The sequence below is a fragment of the Mastigoproctus giganteus genome, chromosome 9 (assembly GCF_048544385.1).
Source record: "Mastigoproctus giganteus isolate SK-2022 chromosome 9, ASM4854438v1, whole genome shotgun sequence".
NCBI classification, from domain to species: Eukaryota; Metazoa; Arthropoda; class Arachnida; order Uropygi; family Thelyphonidae; genus Mastigoproctus; species Mastigoproctus giganteus.
In genome coordinates, this window is record NC_143583.1 from 157,598,983 (window position 1) to 157,618,441 (window position 19,459).

The 19,459-nt window shown below is 38.6% G+C and overlaps 1 protein-coding gene across 1 annotated transcript in view; it reads right to left on the minus strand.

The window, feature by feature from the left end:
- TfIIFbeta (transcription factor TFIIFbeta) overlaps positions 1-19,459 on the minus strand; it is a 189,868-nt gene that overhangs the window by 63,998 nt on the left and 106,411 nt on the right. The window contains exon 4 of the mRNA XM_090381266.1: positions 16,651-16,698. Within this exon, the coding sequence (XP_090237392.1) occupies positions 16,651-16,698 (48 nt within the window). The remainder of the gene's footprint in view (positions 1-16,650; positions 16,699-19,459) is intronic.

The following is a 19,459-nucleotide window of genomic DNA, read 5'->3' on the forward strand; positions in this document are numbered from 1 at the left end:
TCTGGCATGAAATATACATAGCACGTGGTTGAAACGGTGAAGCCATTATTGATTTTTGAATTAAGCGGGTAGCGGGAGTAAAGTCAAAATTAGCAGCAAGCAAGAGTAACGCTAACATATACAGTCAAACTGGGTTATAACAAGCATCAAGGGACCAACAAAATTTCTTCATTATGACTGTTACTTGCTATATCAGTGATAGCGGAGATGGGGGAAACCTCTGGGGCCATTAAACAATAAACATTTTATATCAGTGATGAGTTAAATCTACTTCCTATTTTTTAAATTCTCAATAACTTGATAAAAAGATGGATTCAAAAAACAAAAGAAATATTAGAGAGAAAAAAAATTGTATATAACTACATATTATTTGCATTAATATGCTTGTATAAATTACAATACACTTAATATTAAACAATTTATTTGTCTGCATTTTAAAACCATACACTTAATACTCAACACAATTTATTTCTCTGTAATTAAAAACAATACTATTTAACAATAAACATGATTTCAATTAGTCTATTTATGAATCTTAAAATAAATATTTGTTTTACTTTGATATTTCTTAAGTTTCCCCTTAAAATACTCATTAGTTGCCTCAGTTCTTCAAAAAATTTAACTAATATGCCCATTGCACCTTGAGCTTGTGAGATTGTCGACACTAATTTTGATTCATTTTCAATTGTCATCATATCATCATCACAATCATCGTCGTTATCGTCTTTTTGAGCACAGAATCTACAATGTCACTCTCTGTAGGAGGAACACTAGTTAATAAATTGTCATAGACTTGTACAAATTTTTTTTTTTATGTGAACCCCAAACACGAGAGGTATTTTCGTCGATGTTACCTGTATGATGCAACCTACAACGTTGTTACGTAGCAACCATTCGGATAATGGTAAGTTGTTTTCTTCATTTCCATCTTCTTCATCTACAATTTAAATTTCATTTGAATTCAATACCGACTTTTTGAAGCAATTCGATATGGCTGTCAAAGTAACGTTGTTCCAAGCATCATTCAATAAATTTATAGCATTCAATACCGATACAGCTAAGTATGTTTCTGTTCTCTCTGACTGATCAGATGTAGAACTAGAAATCTTTTATAAAATCCTTTCAAACCTTTGATTACACCTATGCCCATTGGTTGTAAAATTGATGTTGCATTGGGAGGCAGAAACACTAGCTTAACGTTGGGCAAATTTTGAATCTGGGGTGTGCAGGACAGTTATCAACTAACAATAAAATATTTTTCTTCTTTTTGAATAGTTCCTTATTCCAATCATTTATGTATTCCCAAAAAATATCCAAAGTCATCCAAGCTTTCTTGTTTGCAGTGTAATCCACAGGAAGTTTCCTTATGTTTTTGAAATGCTGAGGTTTTAACGATTTTCCAATAACAACCAGTTTTTTTTTTTTTTTAAATCAGTTCCTGTTATATTTGTGCTTACAAGCACTGTCAAGCGAGCCTTTGATGTTTTTCCACCAACACATTTTCCTCTTTGAATTTAAATGTATTATCAGGTGTAAAATTATAAAAAAAGTCCTGTTTTGTCGGCGTTGTAGTAGTAATAGAAGCATGTGATGCAAGAAAGCAAGCATATGAGCTTATGTAACAGCAGTCAAAAAAAAAAAAAATAATAATAATTTCACACAATCATTCCCTCTAAAAGTTTGTCCATTTCCTCCTTGAATTTATTTAAGCAACCAACCAACTTCCATAACGACAGATGGAAGTTTGTTCCAGCAATTAACCAACTGCTGGCCAAAGGCAAACTTCTGCACATCTATTCTACAACTATCCTTCCTCGATTTGAATTTATGCCCCCTCAGGTTCGTAATCTGAGCAAGCGGAAGAATCTCATCAGAATTCAGCGTGCTCAACCCATTCATGCCTTATATACCTCAATCAGATGACCTCGCAGGTGCCTAGTCTCCAGCTGCTGCAATCTGCAGAACTTATGCCTTTCTTGATAAGAAGACCTCTTCGTTCCCCTCATCAATCTTGTTGTCCTTCTTCTGCACACTCAAGCTACTCTGCATCCTCCCTAAAATGAGGCCTCCAGACATGAACGCAGTACTCCAGGCCTGACTATTGTCTTATACAAAGGGACAATCGCCTCCTTTTCCCTGCTAGCAAAATTCCTGTATATCATTGACCCATGACCTGCTCTGGCAGCCTGTCTGCACTGCTCAGAAAACTTTATATCTGATTGCACAATCACTCCCAGGTCTTTTTCATTTTCTACCACCCTAAGTGTAGCACCACACAGTTGGTACGCATCTCTGGGGTTACTTCTACCCATATGCAGTACTTTGCATTTGTCAATGTTAAACTTCAGTTGCCACTTCTCAGCCCATCCTCAGGAGCTCACATCTAGTTAGTATGGGCTTGACACACCCAGGGTCCTGAGCTGGATATAATCATTCTTCTCTTTCTTGGTGATTTCCTTCTACTTTTCTCTTTCTCTCAGGGTAACTCGGGAATTTTTTTTTTTTGGCTGCTGCAGCATAAGCCTCAGGCTTCTTTGCACCATACAGCTAATAATAATAATAATCTGCCCAAATTTTCTAGATCCTGTTGCAGTAGCACAACTGTTGTAGACGTCTTTGTCTACAACAGTTGCCATTATTGAATTTGCAGATTCAAGATTCTCCATTAATTTTTGCATAAACAATGTTATGTCGTTTTTTAAATCGATCCAGCCAACCACTGTTACACACAAAACTGTCGCATCCAAATTGTTTAGTAAAGATTTCTGCTTCAGCTTCAAGGTTGGACCATCTATTGAAAATCCAGCACCTCTGTGTGGTGAATCATCAGAGCAATACTTCAACATTTGTAACCTCACACTTTCTAAATTTTTTTTTTTTTGGTTATGTTCTTTTCCAGTGCCGATATGTACACATCTTTATTCTTCCACAATGTCGATGCACTTGAAGAGGACAAAGAAAACGTTTTACACACTCCAACTTTTTTTTGCACCACGTTTTAACTCATGAATAATTTAAACTTTTTCGTGAATTAAGAGACACTTTCTTTTGTTAGTAGACATGTTTCTGAAAGAAGGGTTCGTTTCTAACAGATTTTACTTTAAAATGATAAAGTGATCTCCATAAAGTTCTTAGAAGCTCGAAATGCATACAAAGTTCTTAGAAGTCCCGAAATGCAAACAAAGTTCTTAGAAGTCTTGTTTCCAGAATTCTTAGACGTCCCGAAATAAATTTATGGTTCAGTGAATACAAGATAATCTGTAAATAGGGTAATGCAACAAACAGAATATCAATGCACTATTTTATAGACCCTGTCCCCAGAAGAACAAGGTCATAAACCAGCTGCTAATCCAATGCAGATGGTCATAAAGCTAAGTCGCCCTTCTGATTTCCGTCTATCCCAAGAATTAGGTTTTTTTGACCAACCGAGCAATTAAGAATGTTTGCACACTTACCAAAATTTGTTCGGTATATCTGTGTAGTACACTCTTTATAACAGTGAGCAATTGGATGGGAATACCCGTAAATTACAATCATTATGGCTTTTTGCTCGTTACAGCAGTGATCGTTACAGCAGCGTGCTTGTTATAACCAAGTGTGACTCTATTTTATGGCTAGAATACCAAAACAGGAGTCGTGCCAGTATACTGATAGTAGAGAGAGACACTCCATGCTGCCAAGGGAGGAAGGCAAAGATTAATGCTAGACGATTCAAAGTATTTATGGTATGTCACAGCGATCCCAAGTGTAGGAAAAAGGAGACAGTAAGTCACACAAAATTAAAAGTAAGAGGTTATGTTGGGAGACTGGCATTAAACAAATAAAATAGTACGTCCCAGGATAGAAGAGAATTGATGGGCTTACAAAGTAGTGGTAAAAAGCCGCTAAATTTTGTGTAAAGTGAGAAAAGTATGTTATAGTAGAAAAATAGCACCTTGATATTGCATTTGGTAAACTAATGGCTCACAAGAAATAAAAATGTAGGGTAGGAGGACAGTGAAAAGAGTTTGGAAGAAGAGGGAAAATGAGACCCTGAACATAGTTCTAGGAGTATACTTCATGTGTTTAAGTCAGTTAAGTTAAAATAGGGGCTTAGAGGGGATCAGGCATTCTGTGTGTTATCAGACACTCAGTCTAATACATTGATGGAGCCGATATCTTTCTATTTTAGTAGATTTAGGAAAAGTCTGGTTGGCCTGCCTCCCTAAACTCCACTCATGGACATCTTATCGATGGTAAGCCCTGTTATGTCACTTAGGTGGCAATGAACATTTAGAGTGGTTCTCTTCAAGACACCTAGTCAGCGTGAAGAGGAAAAGACCAAACCCTCCATCACAAGACAGCACGATGAAACAAATGGCCCTCAGTCTCCAGCGGCTTTCACTCCCCTTCTTACGGCAGCAAGAGAATCAGAATGGAAGCAGGGGGTGCTAAGAATCTCTGGGTACAACTAGGCTGCCATGCACGGAAACTGAACTTGGCCTGTTACAACGTAAGATTGCTCATCGGGAAGACAGGATATTAGAGCTGGAAAAGGAAACAGGAAATGTGAATTGGAATTTCATCGGTTTGACTGAAACAAGAAGAAGAAATAAATAACTTATAAGTTTATCAAGTGGAAATCTTCTGTACACCAATGGAAACAGTGAAAGGAGCAAAGGTGGAGTTGGCTCTCTGGTCCATAAAGATATAAAAAACAACATTTTGGAATTCAAAAGTACATCACCAAGGATGTCAAGACTAATACTCAGGATTTCTAAGAGGTACAAGCTAAAGATTATAATGATTTATGCACCAACATCGAGCCATGATGATGAAGGGGTTGAAGAAATGTACACCGAAATTGAGTCTTCTAGATGAGCAGAAACCCACTACACTATCATTATGGAGGACTTCAATGCTAAGGTTGGAAAAAGACAAAACAGTTGTGAAAGGGGAACTATAGGAAATTTTGGAATTGGTGAAAGAAATGAAACGTGAAAGACTTGTGGAGTTTTCAGAATCTCAAGGATTGTCAGTAATGAACACTTTTTTCAAGAAAAGGGTGAACAGAAAGTGGACATGGAAGAGTGAAAACGGATTAACAACTTATGAAATCGACTTCATCCTCACAAACAGAAGATATATCGTGAATGACGTTACCATCCTGAACAAGGTAAATGTAAGTGATCACCGAATGGTAAGATGCACACTTGATATAAATGTAAGAAAAGAAAGGGGGAAAAAAAAAAAAAGAAGCCAACTCGAGTAAATAATACGAAGGTCTTTGAGATAACAGAAGAGCAGAAAAAGCAGCATGTACTGGAACTTAACAAGTTTGAGCTTCTGCAGACTGCTCAGGATCAAGATATCAACAAGAAATATTACAACTTTCTGAAAGTGATAAAGAACAACAAACCCATAGGTAAAAAGAAATCCAAAGAAGAAAAAATTAGTCAAGAAACACTTGTCATGATGAATCGAAGACAACAAATAAAGAGCAAGATAAACACTGACAATGAGAAAATTGAGTATACTGAGTTATGCAGTCATTAGAAAGAGACTCAGAGAAGACATAAGAAGGTTTAACACAAGAAAAGTAGAACAAGCATTAAGGAAAAACAAAGGACTTAAATTAGTAGCCATGAGCAGTAATACAGAAAGACAAATGATAGTCAAACTGAAGAATAGCGATGGCATACTTATAAATAGCAGAGAAGGTATAATTCAAATAGCAAATACTACTATAGAGAATTATTCAAGGAGTGAGGGAATGATGACAACCTACGGACATATTTCAAAATATTGCGGGAACGAAACCTTAGACTCACTCATTTAAAGAATGTTCCAAAAAATTGGAGCCTGCTATATGTATCAATTGCTGGGGTAAGAAGAGCTCCGCTGAACATAGTGCAGTAAATAAATAATGCCCTGAATATGTTAGAGCATTGGAACAAAATAAGAAAGGAGTGTTAATGAGTAAAGCAATAAATACATTTATATTAAAGATTTTACAAATAAATGCTCACCGGGCAAAAGATGTGGCACCTCGGCTGTGTAGGGTGGTGGAGGAGGGATCCTATGACATTATTCTTGTTCAGGAATCCTATACCTTTAAAGTGAAAGTGAGGGGATATCCGGGTACATACAGAATAATACAAAGTGGAGACATGCCTCTTGCTGCTGTTATGTTATTTGTTGTTATTTGGTTTTTTTAGGAGCATTAGCAACTAAGGCCATATTGTTCTGGGATATGTGGTGGTCATTACCTGACCTTTCTGCATCCTCCGTATTTGGTGGTGACGGGCTCGAACCCTGGTCTAATCAAGAAGTGTGTGCTCTTGCTGCTGTAATAGTCATTAAACCACAGTTTCTGGTTACCATGATTAGAACCTTGTGTTTTGATTGCGGGGCATGTTGTGAAATAATGACACCTGCTGGTTCTGTGTGCCTGGTGTTCCTTTACTGTAAGTATAGTGATATTATTGCCGACATATACAATATTTGGAAAAGGTGGAGGATGCCCTGCGGGGAAGATCCCGTGGCAGCTTCCTACCTTCTCCTCCCTGCATGGCGAATCTTACATTGATATTACTGTTTGTTCCAGTGCTATTTTAGTAATATTCATAATTGGAAGGTTAATGGTGCATTAACTACAAGTGACCACAGGGGCATTTCTTTTGATTATTGTGAGGCTGGGAAGCCTCATGCCAGGCTGGACACTAGTAGGTATAATATTAGATCTATGAACTGGGATAGATTTGATAACTATATTCAGGGTCAAATCAGTAGCATTGTGGACTGGGCTCTATGTGGTGCTGCCCAAAAGGCAGAAATCTTAAACTAACATTTTAAAGTCAGCGTCAGAAATTGATAAGTAGAAAAAATAAGCATTTTAAATCTGTCCCGTGGTGGAATTCATATTTAGATGAATTAAAACATAGGGTAAGATATGGTAGAAAAAATTTTCAGAGGGCAAGACAAATAGCTAATCCTGCTTTAATAATGGAATTAAAACAAAGCTATAGAGTTAAAAAGAATGAATATTCATTAAAGATTAAACAATATAAGTGACTTGCATGGCAATCATTTGTTGAACAGGTTGGAAATGCAGACCCCTGGGGCCCTGTCTACAAGGTTATCACTGAGAAGTTAGTATTAGATAGTACTGCTTATTCTGTACTGGATGGGAACCAGGAGGATACGGTGACCTGGTCTCAGTCAGTCCGGCAGGTTTGTCAGAATTGTTTTTAAAAGATAATAAAAGAAATGAATACTGACTTCCAAAGAGCCATTCAGGTAGCGAATCAGGAATATACCACTAATGAGAGAGAGTCCCTGTTTACTCAAACTGAATTAGATGCTGCTGTTAATAGGGTAAGGGATGGGAATGTGCCGGGGATCGACTTTATTGAGACACATGTAAAACTTTCATTCTATGTTCCCCGATATAATGTTAGATCTTTACAATATGTGTCTACTAGAAGGAGTTTTTCCAAAATTGTGGAAAACCATGGTCCTAAGAGTGATCCTGAAGAATCCAGAGAAGTCCTTCAGTGAGCCAACGTCATATCGCCCAATTGTTTTGCCTCCAATCTTGGGAAAAATTTGAGAGACTGATAATTTCCAAGTATCAATTTAAATATGAAAATTTACATCATTCTTAACGTAAACAATATGGTGTTAAAAAGAGCCTCTCGATTGAAGATGCGATACATAAACTTATTGCGATTGTACAGGGAGAATAAAGATGACATGTCCTTGACTTATTTGTGGACTTTAGGGGTGCGTTTGATGCTATTTGGTGGGGCAGCATCCTCTGCAGGGAGGGCGAGAACTGCTCTCTGTCCCAGGGACTTACATAACATCTTGCGGGATTACTTTTCGGACTGTAGTGTAATTGTTGGGTCCTCTCTTGAGGAGGAGATTTTTCAGGTAAAATGGGGATGCCTGCAGTGGTGGATCCTCTGCCCCTTCAAGTGGAACATGGTTTTAGATGAATGTTTAGAGCGTGACATGGGAAACTCACAAGCCACTGCCTATGCTGATGATTTAGTTTTGTTGGTTCCCAGTAACTCCAGGAGAGATATTGAAGGCAGGGCCAGTGCCCTGTTACAGGATTTGTTGGATTGGTGTTCCGTGCACAAGCTTAATATTTCTAAAGACGAAACTGTTACTATATTGCTGAAGGGAAAGCTAAGCAGGACGAGGCCTCCCATTTTTCGAAGTGGGGCTGTCTCTTTGATGTGGGTGCCGTCAAGTACCTTGGTGTTTGTCTGGAAGACCGCTTTTTTTACAAAACATGTCATATATTGTCAGGGCCACTTATCACCAGAGCCTACCGTACTCTCTCTCTACTGATGCTCTGAAGGCAATATCACGGAAGGTGCCTGCGGATTTATTGTTAATCCACGCAGGCTTAAGGTACTGTCTTAGAAGAGGCATCTCCAAGAAGATTTTAGGTATTGCCTGGGGGGGGGGCAGTGCTTGAGGGTCGACAGATGGAGGATACACGATGAGTTAATGAATATTAGGCAAACTAGATGGAATGACTGATAAAGGCAGGGAAACCTATGCTATTATTCCCTCCGTAACAACCGTGAATTGGAAATTAAGATCGTGATTGCAGTTCAACTTGAGTGCTTGTTTCCTGCTGACTGGGTATGGCTTAATGTCTAGGTTGAGTCAGTTTGGTTTGGTCCCTTCTGGCTTGTGCTTCTGTGAGGTGATGGAGGCTGGCCTTCATGTCATGCTCTATTGTCGCTATTATGAAGATCTGTGCAGCACACTTGAATGGGAGACCTTTAATTTGGATTTGGATAACTTGCCGGATTTGTTTATAAATCGAGTGTCTTTTAATGTTTCTCAACTTTTGGTCATTGAGGATGTCACAGACATTCTCTCAGATATGCCAGACATGCTGTTTGGCTTACCTACTTGGGTGTCTAAAATGCTGATGGAACTGATATTTGGGTGACATTCAAGTCAAGTAGACCCAATTTTGGCGAAGTCCGGACGGTCTGTGACAGCTAAATCCTCTTCTTGCACCTTCACAATGATGGGACTGTTAGTAATCTTGGGTATAACCTCCAAGCACAAGCACATTGTGGGTGACCATCCAGGTAAGAAGCAACGTAAGCTGGGGCCAAGGTGAGGCACCCACACCACATGGAGGAATGCCACCCCCTCTGTATTACCAGACAATACTAGGTGGTAGATGACTCATCAACTGGTGCAATATCTCCCCTTTGCTTATCGGAGGCTTGAAGTGGTGGAACCCAAGTTTAGTCTCCAGAGCTAAGTTCCAATCAACCCCTCTCCATCTCTTCTATCATGCAGTATGATTCACGACTTTTGAGTTTATGATGACCATCATGGCGAGATCCAATCTTCCGTACATTTCGAGGGTACAGCTCTAAAATGGTGTTCGCAGGCGGGCCGCTAGTTAGTACACCAGACCGAACCGATTGGTAACTCTTTTTAATAGGCTTCCAGATCAGCTAGTGTATAATCTTGCTACCTCTACTCTGCCAGATGGTGACTGGAGGGATTCCGAGTAGTGTGTATGCAGGGGGCATTGTCGTGGACACGTTATGTCAAGGATCTGGGTATATTCTCACCATGTGTACGCCATGTCCAAAAATTTCATTACTTCATACAGCATGCCCCCCCCACTTTTTATTACTATTCAATACACCATGAATTGTCAAACTAATAGAGTAAGCTTATCTGCGAAAAGATCTAAACCTCCCAATCACTTCCGAGTTCATTTCACAAATATACGTGGTCTCAATTCTAATCTCAACAATGTCCATTTCCACTTGCAGTCTACCACATCCCATGTAGTTTTTCTGACAGAATGTGTTATCGGTTGATTCAGCTACTGCTCATCTCACTTGCCCAAATTATTCGCTTTGAATCCTTTCGCCTCAGAGGTGGTACTTCTGCATATGTCCATTCCGATATTCCCTGTCAGAGACTTGGTAATTTGGAATATCTTTTTTTTCGATCTTCTCTGGCTTAAAATCTCTACCTCATTCTGTCAAATTCATCTGTTGTCTCTACCATTCTCCCAACTCCACTAATCACTTGGAGCTCTTTGATGTCCTCTCCTTGCAACTTGACTTTCTCCAGTTCAACTTTCCTAACAGTGCGGTAATTTCCCTTTGTGATTTTATTGTCCACAACTCCAGCTGGCTTCCATTTTCTAGCTAGTCGACCCAGGTAGTCGAGATGCTGAGGCTTTTGCAATTACTAATGACCTTGCACAGATTGTTCATTTACCTACAAGAATACCGGACGATCTTACCCATACAGCCAACACGCTTGATCTTTTTCTCACAAACAACTCTTCTAAGTACACGGTCAAAGTGAGTGGTCCTTTAGGTACCTTGGTTCACAACTTGGTGATAATCTCTTCTCCAATGGAGCGTTTATCTCATGGCTATTCCCAACCTCGTGATGTTCGGCATTACAAATAATGCAAAATGGGATGAACTGCGAGATTTCTTTCTTATGTTCAGTGGTCAGATTACTGTTTCAAAACTTCTGATGTCAACGTTTCCTCAGATCGTGTAAGTGAAATTATTCTTATCGGAATGGAATCCTTTATACCACACTCCACTTTAAAATCTCGTCCTTTATCTAACCCTTGGTATTCCAATAAATGTGCGCTAAGGCTGTTAAAGAGAAGAACGTTGTTGGCTTGTTTCCAATTCTTCAGTTTCATTTTCCGCCTACACCAAAGCTCACAACAATTGTAAAGCAGTTATTAGTCAGGTCAAACTAGAGTTTAAACAGGCTAAGAGCAGAAAACTTGCTTCTTGTCCTAATGGTAGCCGAGCATTCTGGTTTCTTGCCAAAGCTATTGGCAGCAACTTTTGCCCATCTCTGCTAGCACCTCTGTCAAAACCAGATGGTTGTACTGTCACTTCAGCCAAGGATAAAGCTGACCTGCTAGTATCCCATTTCTCTTCCGACTTGTGTATTAGTGATCTTGGTAAAACACCTCCCTCCATTCCCAACATGCTGCATTCAATGCCTCCTGCGGTCTTCCGTCAGCAGGATGTCAGAAAGATTTTGACGAATCTCGATGGTAAGAAAGCTCCAGGTCCTGATGGCATTTCTCCGCTTGTTCTCAAAACCTGTGCTCTTGAACTTACTCCTGTTCTTTGCCGCCTTTTTTTCACTTTCTTATTCCAAAGGTGTTTTTCCTTCTGCATGGAAATTTGCTCTTATCCACCCTGTTCCTAAAAAAGGGTGACAAGTCCCTCCCATCCAATTACCATCCCATTGCAATTACTTCTACTCTTTCTAAAGTAATGGAGAAATCAATTATCCGCCAACTCTTAAACTACCTAGAAACCTTCCGTCTGATCAAAGATTGCCAGTATGGATTCCGTCAGTGTCGATCCACTGGTGATATTCTGGCTTACGTTATCCATTTATGGACAAATTCAATGGAAAGGTTCGGTGAAACACAAGTAGTTGCTCTTGACATCTCAAAGGCTTTTGATCGTGTTTGGCATAAAGGTCTTCTAAACAAGCTTCCATCTTATGGTTTGCCAACTGTTTTTTGTAATTGGTTTTCTCTCTGATCGCTCACTGAGGGTGATGGTAGATGGCTCTCTGTCTTCTAACTTCTCCACTAATCCTGGTGTCCCCCAAGGTTCAGTTTTCTACCCCCACTCTTTTCCTCTTGTATATTAATGACCTTCTTCCATTGACTGGAAATCCTATCCATAGTTTTGATGATGATAGCACATTGCATTCCACTTTCCATTTTGAAAAACCTTGCCCTGCTCAATCAGCTTCAATTTCTCAAATATCCACTACCAATTCTTTAAATGCCGATGTCCAGATAATTCTCCAGTGAGGCAAAGACAACTTAGTTGATTTCAATTCTTCTAAAACTCAGTCTTGTTTGATATCTTGGAAAAAGGATTCTTCTGCTCCTATGCTTATCTTTTGGGGATTTGCCTGACTTCTAATCTCTCTTGGCACAAGCACATTACAAATATTGCTTCCTCTGCATCTAAAAAACTTGGTTTTCTCTTTTGCTCTCGGCGTTACTTTACTTCCAAACAGCTGTTCACTCTGTACAAATCACAAATCCGCCCTACCATGGAATACTGTTCCCACATCTGGGGCGGTGCCTCCAAAACCTCTCTCAAGCTTCTAGATTCCATTCAGAAAAGGGCAGTTAGTTAATTAATGACTCCTCTCTAACAGAGTCTCTCTGCTCGCTGTCTCATAGATGTACTGTTTCTGCTGCATACCTTTTCTACAGATACTTCCATGTGCACACTGTTCTTCTGAATTGTCTTCTATAATTCCCGGTGTCTCTCTTTCAAAACAGTCTGAACACATGCCGCGAACATCCATTTACTAAAGAACCAATTTTTCAGCTTGTTCATTTATTCATTCAACTGCTGTTTTCCTGAAAATTACAGTCTACAGAAGTTCAAGTCTAATGTCAACAAATATCTTCTTTCATCTTCTCAACTTATAACCCAAGCACGGTACTAAGTACTACAGGTTCTAAAACCTCTCATGTTTGGGATTTTCATTAAAAAAAAAAAAAAAAAAAAAAGAAACCTTTTGTTAATAATGTGTTTAAAAGGAGAGCCATGTTGTTAAGTGATAGTAGAGGTCATTTCGTCACAAGGTATAGGAATAGCAGCCGAAGGCACTGGATAACACAATGTGCTATTTAGTGCCGATGGGCTAATATACTGGCTGTTTTTATAGCGCACATTATGTGAAATTTTATTGATATTGAACAAAGATTTAATTGGAAATTTTAGAAAGATTTATTGTTATTGTTTTGTTTATTTATTTACTTTTTTACATATTTTTATTTTACTTTATTTATTATTATTATGTTGATTATGAATACCTACTTTAAAATCAAGGCTGTATACATGGTCTTTTGACCTTGAGAATTAGTGCATACGGGCCTAGGCACTGGAGGTGCATATGGAATGAAGTTGTTAATATATATATGTATGTATATATGTATGTATATATGTATGTATATATGTAGTGTAAAATGCATCGTTTTAATTGTATCTCATATTGTGGCTGCCTTCAAAAAGAGATACCAGGTATTGCACTACTTTGAATAAGTAACGCTTCTCTAATAGAGAGGACTACAGTTATTTATTCTCAGTGGATACCACCACCCAGTTGGCACTATTTCAAAGCTGTATGTAGTTTAAATTTATGGGTAAAGTATAGTGTATCAACACTGATATTATATAGTTATAACTAAAATTAAGAATATTCCTACTGTTGTTAGCCATTTCAATAACTGTAGGCTTTTATACGAAAGCTAGATAAATTTAGTCATTGTACATGTCAGGCATAGTCTCCTTCTATACACAGTTATAAGCAAACTGGTTTTGCTACTTAGTGCCTCGATTTAACACTGTGGAGGCATTTCACAAAGTTGTGTTGGTATAGTAGTACTCTAAAAAAAAAGGCACTTTTTTTTTAGAGTAACGTGGTATAATAGTACTATACCTGCCAAGACAAAAAAAAAAGGACACTGCTCCAATGCATTCATAGCTGGTGGCTTTGCCCTAGACTTAACTATTTCAGATTTTTGTGAATATTTTCAAAAATGTGATAAGTCCATAAAATTTTCTAAACTCTTTAGAGAATTTTATGGGTTTAATATGATAACCATTGTAGAATCATCTACTTGATTATTCCTGAATTATGGAGATACACCAGGTTACCTAAGAGTTATGGCTGACATTGATTATAAACAGGAGAGACTGCTTCTACAGGGATGGGATACACTAAAATAGAAAGGGTGCAAGAATATTTGCTGACGCTATCGAGGCAGAGTTAGGTTGGAAAACTGCTAGCTTGGGGGGGATACATGAACTAATAGATTAACAGTAGCTGCTGGCAGAGGTGAAAGTGATTCTTGCACTGCTTCTATTGAAATGTAATTGAACAGCAGCCTGGAAAGCAAGGCAATGGGGATTTCCAGGACTGCTGAGTCATAGGGGAACAAGTAAATAGTGGGCTGTGTTGGGGTAACTAATAATAGAAACAGATGCATGTATACTTGCATGTACACCAATGCTAGGAATATACTTAATAAATTTGATGAGCTTGAAGTGCTAGTCAAGACATCAAAGGTAGATATTGTTGGGATATAGAGACGTGATGTCATACAGACATAAGCAGTCCAAAATTGGAATTTGGCGAGTACAATGTGTACTGGAAGGATAGACAGGATAGGAAGGGAGGAGGGGTTATGCTGTTAGTTAAGAAACAAAATCTAAGGAAGTGCATCCAATTGATGTTGGTGGACAATGCAATGTTGAGCCTGTTTGGTGTGAAATAAACACTGGGATAGGAAAAAATGAGAGTAGGTGTGTGTTAAGGCCTAATGAAGCTGATGAGTATGAGCAATTGTGCAGAGAAACAGAGTGGGCCAGTAAATCAGAGTGTTTTATAATAGGGATTTTAATTTCCCAGATATTGACTGGAATTTGTGGCTTGGTCACTCGCACACTAGTAAGGCTTTTGTGGATTTAGTGGATGATTGTTTTCTACAGCAGCATGTTCGGGAGGCAACTAGAGGGAGTAATACTCTTAATCTGATTATCAGTAGTGATTCTTCATGCATTAAGAATCTGCAGATAAAGGAACCACTAGGTGGCAGTGATCATGGTGTGCTGAAGTGGGATTTACTCAAAGAGGTAACTACCATCAAGGGTAAAGGGAAGGATTTTTGCTTTCGTAAAGGTGACTACGGTGGCCTGAGACAGTATTTAAATTCTATACGGTGGGATCAACTGATGATGTTACCAATATATTGACGTTACCTAGAATTCAGCAAATTCAAAATGGGAAGCATTCAACGAATTAATCTTGTAAGCTACTAGGCTTTTCATACCAACTAAGAAATATTGTTCAAGATTTAGGCCTAAATGGATGTCACATAAACTAATAAGACATGTGACACAGAAGCCTATGATAGATATAAGCTGATCTGTAACCAAGTTTAAAGTGGAGAAGAAATTGTTGAAGATAAACATAAGAAAGACACCCGGGGTGGATGGAATCTATCCAGTTATATTAAAGGAGGCAGCAAAGGAAGTAAGCAAACCCTTAGCCATAATTATATGAGCTTCCTTGGATTCAGGAGAGGAACCCATGGCCTGGAGATTTGCAAATGTGACTCCAATCCACAAAGGAGGATCGAAGACACAGGTAATTACAGACCTGTTAGTTTAACTTCTGTTCCAGAGAAATTAATGGAGGCAATGGTTAAAGATGCATTGCAGAATCATCTAGATAAGACTTCGGTTATAGCTCAGACACAGAATGGGTTTGTTAAGGGGAAGTCTTGTCTGATCTATTTGTTTGGATACTATGATGGAGTCACAAAGGAACTGGATGCAAAGAATAATTTTAATATCATGGAAGACTGCTGCACAAATTGGAGCAGTGTGGCACTGGAGGCAAATTGCTGCTATGGATAAAGGAATGGTTGAATGAGAGAAGACAGAGTGGTAATCAATGGACACTGCTCTTCGTGGACTAATGTTATTAGTGGAGTCCTCCAGGGTTCCGTGTTGGGTCTATTGTTGTTTTCTGTATTTGTTAATGATATTGATGATGGTATATCAGGCAAGTTTGCACACAATACAAAGGTCAGCAGGGTTGTTAATAACACTAATGACAATACGCTGCTGCTACAGGTAAAAGTTGAGCATATGGGAAGCAGTAATCCCAGAGTAACGTATCAACTGTGTGGTACTACACTGACAGTGGTAGAGAGTGAAAAGAACCTGGGGGGTAATTGTACAGGCAGATATGAAGTTTTCTGAGCAGTGGAGGTGGTCTGCAAGAGTAGCTCATGGTGTTTTGTCAAGGATATACAGGAATTTTTCTAGCAGGGATAAGGAGGTGATTATCCCCTTGTATAAGGCAATGGTCAAACCACACCTTGAGTACTGTATACAGGTCTGGAGGCCTCATTTTAAGATGGATGTAGAGCTATTGGAATGAGTATAGAGAAGGGCAACAAGATTAGTGAATAGAACAAAGGGTTGCTCTTACAAAGAAAGGCTTAAATTTTGCAAATTATAGTGTCTGGAAAGTAGGCACCTGCGAGGTGATCTGATTGAGGTGTATAAAGCCTTGAATGGTTTGAGCATGCTCGATGCTGATGGGATTCTTACTCTTGCTCAGAATAATCGCCTGAGGAGGCATAAATTCAAATTGAGGAAAGACAGTTGTAGGATAGATGTGCGGACTTCCATCTGTCATTGTAGAAGTTGATAGCTTAAATAGATTCACGGCAGAACTAGACAAACATTTGGAGAGAGTGGATTGGTGAAATTAGAAGGGTGTGTGTTTTTTTTAGCTGATGCTATATAAGCTTGCTTTCTTGCTTCTGATGCATGTTTCTGACACATGCACATACAAAATAACTGTTAAATGTCAATTTAACCCTCAATTTTACAGTTAATCTGTAAAATTGAAGGTTTGATGTACTTAAAAACCTCCACCAGTTAATCAAATAAAATAACCAAATGAACAACGCATAGCAATTACAAAAACTTTACATCACATAGTTTTGCTTTTCCAAATATAAAAAACTGTTTAGCTATAGAGTTTGGCAAAAAATTTAAGTGATCTTACCAGTACTCACATCTTGAATACTGCTTGGTTCTCCATTTTCATCAGGTCCTATAAAAATAAAATGTAATATTTAACAAAAGCATTTTATTTTAGGTTTTCCATATTATTAGGACTACAAAATATTAATTTAGCTGAAATAATTTTATTCATAAATACTATTTTGAAACACTTCATAAAAACAATGTGTGATAAAAAGTTCAAGGACTAACTTGTATCTTGAAATTCCAGCACTTTAGCAAGTTGGGACTTGTCACATCATGTTCAGTAACTCATCTAGAAACAATAATGCATAAATAATCGGTTTATGTGCAATTTGTATGAATAACCTGTTTATCTTAAAGCTAAGTGTCATTTGAAGACTTTTCAGCATTTTTCCAATTTAAACAAAGCCTGTTCACTGTAATGATCCTCTGCTTTCCCCTTCAACATAAATGATTCCACAAGAAATTGAAGGTGTCAGGATAAGGTTTTACATAAATACTGATGGGATTCTTATGGGATTCATTTGTTAGCTCTGATCTGGCAGATTAAGTACCTATGCTCAATCTTTAGTGATCTGGAGTGATATCAATTTAAAATTGCTCATTTATTGCTTAAACTCTTGCAGTAAGCTAGATAATCTTGTAATAACTGAGAGTAAAGTGGAGGAGAAATTGTTGAAGATAAACATAAGGAAGGCACCTGAGGTGGATGGAATCTATCCATGTATATTAAAGGAGGCAGCAAAGGAAGTAAGCAAACCCTTAGCCATAATTCTGAGAGCTTCCATGGACTCAGGGGAGATACCCATTAGGGCTTATAATACCGGAATCTGAAATATCGGGATCCCAGTCATTTTTTTCCGGTATTGATACAAAAAAATACTGTTTTTAAGGTACTAATTTAAAAAAAAATAATTGTTTATAATTTAATCACCTAAAGGTTATAAAATCACCTTTATGTGATTATGATGTTGTTATCTCTACAAGCAAAGCAAATGTTCAATAAATCTTTGATAGGACACCATGCAAAATTGCAACCTGTCCACAATTCTTGGACAACTTCATGTCTGACCGTATTGCAACTCCCAAGTCCTGTTTCTCCACTACTGACTTTAGTTCAACTCCACCAAGTGTATAAGTTATTTTGAGGTTGCTGTTCCCCAGGTGTAAGACCCTGCAATTTGCTGAATTAAATATGTCAAACTTCAACTACCATATTGCAGCCCATCTGCTGAATTTTACTAGATCTTGTTGCAGTAGCATACATTGATTACTGTCATTAACCACCCTGCCAAACTTTATATCATCAGAATACCTACATATTAATAAGCCCACAATTGAACCCTGGGAAACTCCACTAATAACATTAGTCAACAAAATGCAGTGTTCATTGATAACCACTCTCTATCATCTCCCACTTAACCTTCCCTTTATCCACAACAGTAACTTGCCCTTAATGCCACATGGCTCCAATTTGTACAGCAGCATTTTATGTGCAACAGTATCAAAGCTTTCCTGAAATCCAAGCATATATCAAAATTATTTTTTGCATCCAGTTCCTGTGTTACTGCATCATAATATTCAATAGGATTGGTCAGACAATATTACCCTTTTAAGAAATACATATGGCTGCATTCCTGTCTATATGGTCCTGCATTATTTCTTTAACCAGTGACTGTATTATTTTTTCCAAAACAGAATTAAGCTAACAGGTCTATAATTCGTCGTCATAAGTGTAAAGTGTGTTAGTTTTCTGACAGCACCAGGGGTTCCCCCCATTTCTGCATTGTATTCTTCGTGAGTGACACAGAACTCTGTGGAGGTCAGAGATTTAAAAGTGTGTGGGGAGTGGTCTGTTGTTTAGCGTTATGTTCTGTTGTTTCTCTGACCATTTAGCCGTTGGGCCCCTATTGAGACCCACCGTTGCCCACACTTTTCCACGAGGAGGCAGCTCAGGCACCCAGTAGATTATTTAAGCACTCTGGCAGGCTCTACAACCTAATTTCCAAGGATTTCAGTGGAAAGCTTTAAAAAAAAAAGGGGGGGGGGTGTACACTAGAATTTGGCCAAAAGATTTACAACAAAACAGTAGAATTTAGATGTTCATTAGAACTTGGCGGCATTGTTAAGGGGTGTACTTGGTCAGTTTGGTGAGAGAAGGGAGGGGGATTGAAGACGGGGGGGGGGACAGATAGAAGAATAGGGACGATAGAGTAGGCATCCCCAAAGAGGTCAGTGGAGATGAGCCCCACCAGGCAAAGTATGGTGGTAGACAGGGAGGAGAGGAGACGAGACAGAGACCTGTCTCCTCCCTCCCCTGCCCGGAGATGGGGTTTTTAAAGAGAACCAGGTTAGAGAACCCAGTTCAGATTGCCAATGGCACGTTGGCAGCAACGCCACAGAATGTCTTCGTCGGTGTCAAATCCGGTAGGAAGGTCAAGTTGCCCATCCCACTCTGGGGGTGGGAGAGAGACACATTTACTTCATTCATAATCTGCATTCTCACTCTACTTGCATTCTACTTTATACTTTTTTTTCTTTTTTTAATACTTTTCTTTCAAATTTCATATATACAGGGTGATTCACTACCAGTGCGACAAACTTGAAGGACGTGTAGGGCACAAAGACGAATCGGAATCACATAGCATTGCAGGGTCCGAAATGCCTTCGTCATGCAGGAGATCGCGTGAACAAAGAAGCAAAGAAAAAGAACAGAAACAGCAACTCATTAGTGTAACAGAAATCATTTTAATGACAAGTTTTACATTGGCAAAAAGCCATGCTACAGAAGGTGTTCGAAAGTTCGACCAGAAACAGTCACACAGGCT